The sequence below is a fragment of the Hibiscus syriacus genome, unplaced genomic scaffold, assembly GCF_006381635.1.
Source record: "Hibiscus syriacus cultivar Baekdansim isolate YM2019G1 unplaced genomic scaffold, ASM638163v2 tig00110266_pilon, whole genome shotgun sequence".
Taxonomy (NCBI): Eukaryota; Viridiplantae; Streptophyta; class Magnoliopsida; order Malvales; family Malvaceae; genus Hibiscus; species Hibiscus syriacus.
The window spans coordinates 1,104,434-1,113,833 of NW_024062654.1; the positions used below are offsets into that span (position 1 = coordinate 1,104,434).

At 33.5% G+C, this 9,400-nt stretch overlaps 1 protein-coding gene and 1 pseudogene across 2 annotated transcripts; one reads left to right on the forward strand and one right to left on the reverse strand.

Moving 5' to 3' along the window:
• The first annotated feature begins 834 nt into the window (after positions 1-834).
• Positions 835-4,689, forward strand: LOC120115595 (transcription factor GAMYB-like). 2 transcript variants are annotated; one of them, XM_039136257.1, is made up of 5 exons: positions 835-970; positions 1,073-1,185; positions 1,960-2,371; positions 2,951-3,950; positions 4,383-4,565. In XM_039136257.1, the coding sequence occupies exons 3-5, from the start codon at positions 2,009-2,011 to the stop codon at positions 4,418-4,420; spliced, it is 1,401 nt and encodes a 466-aa protein (XP_038992188.1). In that variant the 5' UTR covers positions 835-970; positions 1,073-1,185; positions 1,960-2,008; the 3' UTR covers positions 4,421-4,565. The 2 variants fall into 2 exon arrangements, with proteins under 2 accessions (XP_038992188.1, XP_038992189.1); XM_039136258.1 differs by having other exon boundaries at positions 836-970; positions 2,951-3,975; positions 4,383-4,689.
• Positions 4,690-5,211: 522 nt separating this feature from the next.
• On the reverse strand, positions 5,212-7,738 carry LOC120115549 (annotated as a pseudogene).
• Positions 7,739-9,400: the final 1,662 nt, after the last annotated feature.

Genomic DNA, 9,400 nt, shown 5'->3' on the forward strand with positions numbered 1-9,400 from the left:
TTTTATTAACTACTTATGCATGGATATTTGATATTATCACATTTGACGTTATCTGTTATTCTACTTTACTCATGACTTTAGGTATTATATTACTGTAATTGATTTCGAATAATTAAAAAAATGCATTTCGTTAATAATAGCTTTATAAATAAAAAAAATTACATAGACTAAAATTATATTTTGACTCCATGAATTATAATGGTATTAATATTAGACTATATAGACATAATTGAAATATTAATCTGTATTTTTATCAATATAAAATTCGAAAACTATGAAAAAGTCATTCAATTTTAATTATAGAATTAAAGTAAATATTACTATAATAACATATATTAGTAGCTTTATATAAATTTTACATATAATTTTATCAAAATTTAACAAATAAGGTAAAAATAGAGAAATTATACTTTTGTAATTATCTAGAATTAGGACGAACTCTTTCTGAATTTGATTTTGATCTGATTTGAACTAAAATAATTTGTCTAAAAACTCATATTTCATAAATAAATAAATAACATGATTAGATCATAACCCGTCTAATCCATTTTTTTCTTCAAAATTCCTTAATTATACGTGGATCTAAAAGAAAAAAATAATAATTCCATAATATAAAATATAACATGAATAAATTATTATTTCATGAACATAGTATATTTTATTTTTATTTTAATAAAATATATTAAATTTAAATTATTAATTATTTCAAATTTTATATAAAATCTATAACAATAAGAACACAATAATAGAAATTACACAAATTAGATAAATCTTTCAGTCTAATCTAAAAGAGAAAATCTCATGTTAGTTGCCTTTGTTGATTTCATTTCTCTCTCCCCACACAGAAAACCTTAAATTTCAGGGAAAGGAGAGAAAAAAAAAGAGCTTTACTTTTTGTAATTTTGCTTATTCGGTAGTTTTCAATGTTTTGCTCTTTTCGTCTCCTCGTTCTTGTAACTCAGAAATTACGGTTAGAAAAAGATAATTTCATCCAATGTTTGCTCCTTTCTTATTGTTATTTACAGATCAACGAATTTTCTATAACTGTGATTCTTTTGGGCGTTGATTTCAGGGTTTCCATTGCCGCTTTTGTCTTAGCACTCACATCAATCATGGATCATAATTGAACTGATTCAAAGGATTTTAGTTTTGGGAAGTTTCTTCCAAAAAAATTGTCAAGGAATGGTAATTGAGATGCTACTTCTTCTTTTAATTTCCTTTTATATGCTTCTTGAATGAAATTGATGGATTTGGATTAACTTATTGTAAATTTAGTTGTTTTTTGTTTGCTAATCAGTTTCAATTGCAAATTAATGTTCAACTACTTTATTTATTAAAAGAATACACTAGTATAAATAAAATGTTAAATAAGCTTGAAGTCTAAGTCACTCATCTGCAGAAGTTATTTATTCATGATATATGATTGGTGTTATTTGTGAGAGAATTATAGTGCATTAAATGCAATTTTGATTTTACTCTCTTTTTTCAATGAATTTATTTATTTCATTGTTTCTGTAAATTGGTCTGTTTGGTATGTTCTGCTTTCTATATAAGGCAAAAGGGTTTAATTTAAGTTCCAAAGAACGGAACGGTTTCGCCCTTTTCAGAATAGAATTCGTATTCGATACGCGATTTACGACTTCGTGTGCTGGATCTTAGGGTGATTTCGTTTCCGAGTACTTGATTTTAATCTTTCTGTATGATGAGTTCTCTGTCATTTAGAATTTTTTTATTTATAGGGTTGCACTTATATTATCTCGGCGACTTTTGTTTTCTTTTTATCAATTTAATCTGTTTATGTATGCTTTTGCAATTCTTATATCAACATTTGAATGAAGTAGTGTTGTTGATCGCTTTTTAGTTCTTCTTTGATACATAAAAAGCAACAAATGAGCTGTTTCTTTTAATTATTCGATTTATTTTAATTTTTTGACTTTTCAATCTTTTTTCTGGTTTTAGGTTTTGGACGGTTACCTGTCAGTAACAATTTGCGTGCGATTGCAAAGAGATGGATCACACAAAAAATGAGAGGGGAAATGGAATGTTTCCTAAGGATCAAAGGTTATCGCCGTTAATCGATGATGGCGACTTCGAAGCATCTACAGACGGGGGAGTTGCATTTAAGAAAGGTCCATGGACAGCTGCTGAAGATGCCATTTTGATAGACTATGTGAAGAAACATGGGGAAGGCAACTGGAATTCTGTTCAGAAGCACTCTGGACTTCTTCGTTGTGGAAAAAGTTGTCGGTTAAGTTGGGCAAATCACTTGAGGCCGAACTTGAAGAAAGGGGCGATTACTCGAGAAGAGGAACAACTGATTATTGAACTCCATGCAAAGATGGGAAATAAATGGGCTCGGATGGCTGCTCACGTAAGTGTCCAGTTCATTTAGTTTGAATCTAGTAATTCTCTTAATTGGTTAAATAAAAAAATATTAAAATCATATAAAGTTAAAAATTACATTGAGAAAAAGGACACCTAAAATTTGTATTAAAGATAGATGTATCTGAAGAACTGCCCTGCCTTTGTATATGTGGCTATACTTTACCTTTTCGTTCTATCTGTACTTCTGTTGCAGCATATGTCCATCGTTATTCATAAGCAATGAATTAACTGAAAGATCTAAGGTTTAGTAATGTTCTCATTGTGGAATGTTGAAAGTGTTTTTTATTAGTATCCTCGGTTTCAGGTAGATTAAATGGAGATGTATTTTTTAGTGTCGTAAGGAATTAAAGTTCATTAAGAGTTTTAATGTGTCTTCATACATAAGAGCAATGCTACTCTTGGCCAGTTGCAGTGGTTGACATTACAAAAATCCTGCTTCTTATCATGCTGTAGTCTTGTTGTTTTAGATGCAGTAATTTCAATTTATGCCTTCCAATGCTCTATGATAACTTTCCAACCTTTGGTGTCTGAAGTAAGTTTCTCTGTGCTTTGTTATTTTCTGCAGTTGCCTGGTCGTACAGATAATGAAATAAAAAATTATTGGAATACACGGATTAAGAGACGTCAACGTGCTGGGTTACCTCTGTATCCTCCTGAAGTGTGCATGCAAGCATTGCAGGAGAGCCACCATACCAGTGCAGTTAATGATGGGGATAAAGGACCTCATGGTATCTTGCAGAATGACAGCTATGAGATACCTGATGTTGTATTTCACAATTTAAAGGCGAATCAAAATGTCTTGCCTTACGTCCATGAACTTCCTGGTATATCAGCCAGCAGCATGCTATTGAAAGATCTAGCTTCCTCTCAATATTATAGTTTCATGTCACCAACTATCTATTGCCAGAAGCTTCTTCGTGGACCAACAGCGTTTTTCCCTGGTTATACTGGTTCTGTTAAAAGTGAATGCCCCTTGTTTGAGCAATTTGAAGATGATATGTTAAACAAGGCTGCTCAGTCCTTTGGGGCGTCCTTTCCCATTGGAACAGATCCTGAAGCTAAGAACTCCCAGTCATTTGGTGTATTCCAAGGAAGCCATTCCCTTCCAAATGGCAGTTTCTCTGCTTCAGAGCCCACTTTGGAGGCTGTGAAGTTAGAGCTCCCTTCATTCCAAGATCCAGAAACTGATTTCGGTAGCTGGGGCACTTTATCTTGCTCGCCACCTTTACTCGAGTCTGTTGATGCTTTTATCCGGTCACCACCACCAAGCGGTGGACTGGAGTCGGATAGTCTTTCAACCCGCAATAGTGGTCTGCTAGATGCTATATTTCACGATTCAAAAACTCTAAGCAGTGCAAAGAATCATGCATCTGATCAGAGTTCAAATTCAACAACTCCTGGTGATATAACCGAAGGTTCAGATTTCAACATTTGCAAGACAGCTTGGGAAAACTGTGGTGAGCCTCTTTCTCCATTGGTTCATTCAGCATCTTCTCTTTTCAGTGAGTGTATCAGCGCAAGCGGCAGTTCGCCAGATGAACCGTCATCTGGTGAAACCTTTACTGGTGAGCATCTCTCTGATCTGGACTTGTTAAAACTGAGACTTGATTTACACTTTTCATTCATTATCAGAAAAAGAAGCATCTTTAACGGCATTAAAACTTGATCATTTGCCTCAAGCAACTTATATCCCTTAGCTTCCAGTGATGTCTAAACTATTTGAATTGACATAGAATTTAATAAAGCTTCCCTATTTCTTGCCCCACTTATGACTTATCGAGTCATTTGTAAGAAATCTTGGTTTTACAACAATATCACCATGCTTTATTTTTATTTTGCTCCATCTTTTATATAATCAAAATTGATTAAATTTTCACCAGATGTTTATGATTGTCATTGAACTAATATTTCAAGTCCAGTGAAAGAGTGAATCGTGCATGATGAAAAAACTCAATTGCTTTTCTAGGATTTGTTTAACTTGAATTGGAATTTTTCAGAGTCTCAAAAAAATTCGAACCAGCTGACAATGTCTTGATCCCAGAGATACAGAAAGAGGATCGTATTCAGTTGGACAGTGGTCGCTCTGATACATTACTTGCTTCTGATTGGCTCGAACAAGGTTCTCGTTACGATCCGGACCAAACAGTCATGGCTGATACCATAGCAACCTTTCTTAGTGATGATTTGAGTAGCGAGTACAAGAATATGGCGGCTGGAACATCTTTTTCAACTCCAGAATGGGATCTTGGTTCATGTGGATGGAATGATATGCCTTTTGTCTGTCCAATGCCCAAGCTCCCTTGATATCTGCTGTTGTTTCATTCATTCAGTAATTGTTTTCTATTCGAGTAGTCGAGCGAACCTGATATACCAAAGTTCATTTGGGATGAGACTAATATGACGTGAGTCATGGATGTTTGATGTATTGTTTTTTGATGAGTTTTTTTCTTGAACTATTGGATACTTGTATGCTATTCAGGAACTTTCGGGTATACAAATGTATTCAAGTTGTTATAATTTTGGAATAACTATGCACTTTTAGCATGGAATCCCGAACAATCATGTTGATTGAATTCTTCATTTTTCTTGAAGTATTCATATCCATTGAGAATGATTATTTTGATATGTTTTGATTCCATGTTTCCTAATTCAAGATAAACAGATCAGCATGAAGTTTATCAATGGTTTAAAACGTGGGATCATCATCACGGGTATCTTTCATGATCGAGCCCACTGCCTGATGCAGATTCACCAAAAAAGGCAGAAGCGCTCGATGTTTTCCAAATTTGCGGCAATGGCGGAAGCTTAACATTAAAATGACTAAGGCTAGTTGCAGGGGGCAGTTTCTATGGTGAAGACTGAATCTTCATTGCCGGGAGATTGGGATCGTGATTGCGGTTGTGAATCACATGAGCCCTTGCTCACAGTATCTGACTGTGCAGGAGAGAAATCTTTGATGCTACAAGTGCTTTCAGGATTCGTTATGTAGCTCAGAGCAAAAACAACCTGCAATGATTATTGCTTAATAATAAGAATTCGTTTTAGTTGCTTTAATCCCAAAAGATTGAACTGTTAGTGCTATTTATTTGTTAGACTCCTCATTTTTTAAGAAACTTGTTCAAAACTTACCTTACCCATTGATAATCTCTTCTGAGGATCCTTGGTGAGACACTTCTCGGCTACTCGAACCATCCAAAACAGTTGATGAAATCATGAATATCGAGGATCCTTCCATCGATCAAATCTGGGTAGTTCCTGTCCTTCAGTAGTGGTCTTGCCTGCATGAAGATCAAAATTTTCAGTTATAGAATAACTTTGTGACACTTTCTATGTATTACTCGTTTTCTTGGTGTTAACTCTTTAGCTCGTAATAGTTGGACCGAGCTTATGCTTTTTTGGATCCATATAGTGTCGAATACAAGTATACATCTTTAAAAGTAGTTTTACCTATCCAATAAGGCTTTTCCCTGCAAGCCTTTTGTCCGTGGTCTTCATTCCGGTGATGAGCTGCAATAGCACAACTCCAAAGGAATAAAAATCTGTCTTGGTCGATACTTTGCCACATTCAGCGTATTCGGGTGCCAAGTATCCTAATGTTCCGACGACTCTTGTTATCGTCTCCGATGACTTATCTGAACCTTGATGTTCGGTTCTTGCCAAGCCAAAATCTCCTAGCTGAAATAGTGAACCGGTTATGGACTTCGATAAGTTGGGGTAAAAAAATGAATGTATTTGCAGAAAACATGAATGCAGTTTGGTTATTACCAGTGGTTCGAACTCGTGGGTTACAAGGATGTTGCTTGGTCTCATATCTCGATGGACGATATTGTTTTTGTGTAGATATTGCATGCCCGTTGCAGCTCACAGTGCTATCTTAACCCTCTTTTCCCAACTAAGAGCTCTTCTTGAGTGCTCTGCAAGTAATTCAGCAAGAAACAAGATACATATATCGATTAGATGTCGATAATTCATCGCATAAGAGAGGTAAAAAGCTGAGGTGTCGTGATGAATCATTACTCGATAAATGACGGTCAAGTGAACCATTTCAGACGTATTCATGGACAAGTAGCCCGTGGTTTCCTTCGGAGCAAGAACCAACCAGCATGGCCAAATTCTCGTGTCTCGCCATCCGAAGCACATTAACTTCGGATTTGAATTCTTTCTCACCTTGGAGACTTGTGTTGTACTTATGTTGTTTTACTGCAATCTTCAGCCCGTTGATCTCTCCCCTATAGACGGATCCGAATCCACCGTTGGATAGGAAGTTCTTATCATGGAACCCTTCCGTAGCAGCTACGAGCTCTGCATAAGTGAAGTCTCTCATCCATCCGATCCCTGGCCTTCGATTTTTGCATATCGAGCAAAGGGAATTTTTGAACACTTGATCCCTCGGGTTTCCCCTATCCAATCATCGTTTTGGTTATGTTGCTTCGAGTTTTCATCCAGACTCTGCCGGTCTTTCTGGTCTCCGCTTTCATCGATGGATACCGGGGAATGTTCTCCCCCGTTTCTTGTCCTGTAGTTATACCATGTTCTTCATCAAGAACATTCAAGGACAAGGACTTCGGCTCATATGTACCCGAAACCGGTGCTCTAGTACTGGCAATACTCGACGCTGAAGATGAACGTGAGATGGATTTCCTAATGACCTCCCCTCCTTGTCCTGCAACATGAAATGACATTGTGATTTCTTGACAAGAAAATAGTATATATTTTACATTGCATTTATAATTACTTACTCCGAGGAGAACGTCCATCATCGGCAACCATTTCCGCATACATTACGTTACTTCGACTTGCAGCCGGACATCGGAAGTTATCGCTGACCTTTGGTCCTCTTAACTCTACAACACTGAAGTCTTCCTTCAATCTTACTACATTACATGATAGGTTCTGTATAAAGTACCTTTGGTCATTCTTCATGTGCCTATCTCGAAGATAAATTAATATCCGAATTTAACTTTGAATTATTTCAATAGCAAAGAATTTATATTGTTTAAACATAAAAAAATAGATCGAATACCAATAAATATAGGAATTATCATATAATTTTTCGAGTTTTAAAACACATACCTGTCAAGTACTAACCAAGTAGCACGAATTTTTTTGACAAATCTTGCAGCAACCTCCTTTAACGGATAACCTGCTAACATCTCTATCCCAAATTGTATCTGAAAAAGAAACCCTGCATTAAATATCCCATAAATCAACACCTAACAATATGTATAGTTTCTTTAAAATATAATTTAAAATAATTGAATTCAAATATTGTACTAGTTTGAGATACATCACTAGTGTTTAAACAATTAATCTCACTATTGCTCTTTTCGTGTTTTAACATCAATGCTCTCATTTTTACGAAAGAATTATTTTGTATTAGCGGAGAATATAGTTAATATGCTTAAAATGTAACTCATTTTATAATGATATTTAATTCTATTTTTAATAGAATTAAATTATGCATTAGAAATGACGTGTTTGTCCTCACTATTTAACCTATAAATAGTGAATAATTTTGCTCTTTGAGAGAGATCCCATAAGCAAATAAGCAAATGTCATTTTGCTTTGTAACTCTCTTTGGTTTTCATAAACATTATTTGGAGAGTTGTTTTGAGTTTTGAGAGAAGTGTAGTACCATTAAAGTTCACTCTATCTTTTGGGTATACGAAATTTGCAAGGTCGTGTTAACCTTAGGGGGTCATTCTGTTGGATTAAAATCCATAATTATAGGCACATATTTATAATGTATATTGTTATCATAAAATATGACACAGATTAAGTGATCAATTACGTTATAAAGTCACAAGGTATTAGAAGTGTCATGGAAATAAAAGTGTAGATACTAGTAAAGTTGTATCTATAATTTGTTGATGGACAGAGTTAAAAGTATATACAATAACTAATTCTTAAATCAGTTATATAAAGGGGTTCTGGTCCCCAAGAAATAGACAATCTCGTTTTACTTTTATCGCAGTCAGAGAGTTTATACTTAAGGGAACTCTATCTTCTTGGAAGATCACAACCAAAGAAATATTTAAAGATTTCAACCTATCAATTAATTCAGGCATGCTTCCGCATCTAGTATTTATTTTATTCCTCATGATTTGACATGATTAGATCCTGATTAATTTCGTATTTATTATGATTTAGTTCTGACAAATGATATCATCATCTGTCATGTTCAATCTTGAAGAATCGAATTTTTCTTTTATTATTTTTCGATTTGATTTTTTTCTAATATTTTAAGGTATATCATTTTTTAAGGTTTATAAAACTTACTATTAAAAGAAGATTTAGTATACTTTTGATAAAATACAATATTTATAAAATTTTATATTTTGGATTGACATTATCAATATATTAAAACTTTTATTTATGCTTGATTGATGAGCATCAGTTTTTTTTTTAATTGTTTGGTGCTTATGTGCATTAATTTTAATGCATTATTCAATTAGTTTTGAATTCTTTGTAAGATTTCCTTTTGAAAATATTTCAATTTCAGTTTTTTTAATTTCATAAGATTTATTTTCATTATTATGGAAATATTATGTGTACAGAAAAATTATAAAGCTTTCAACAATTTTAGTTTGTAAGGAAATCCAAAATTTGGTAAAATATATTCTTTGTTTATTTTATGATTTTATCGTAATTTAGTATATGAATTTGAATTATTTGCTAGACAACATTTACATGTTTTGGTCACAATCAGTATATATATTTATTATTTTCATAAATTTCAAAACCATAAATTATGTTATTATGTTTTGTATTATTATGAATTTAATTTATGGTCTTTGCTTTTCATGTCCTCCAGTGATATTTTGATTATATGTAATATATTACATTTTTTTTGTTTTCATCATCATTTATTTGGGGATTTAAAATCGTCAATTATGGACACCGAAGGAATCAACAATTGGATGTCAAAAGAAGAAAAATAGACACTAAAAATTAGGTAAATCATATTTTGGTTTAGTACGATAAATTCATGATTAAACAAATTCTTGAGGAATAG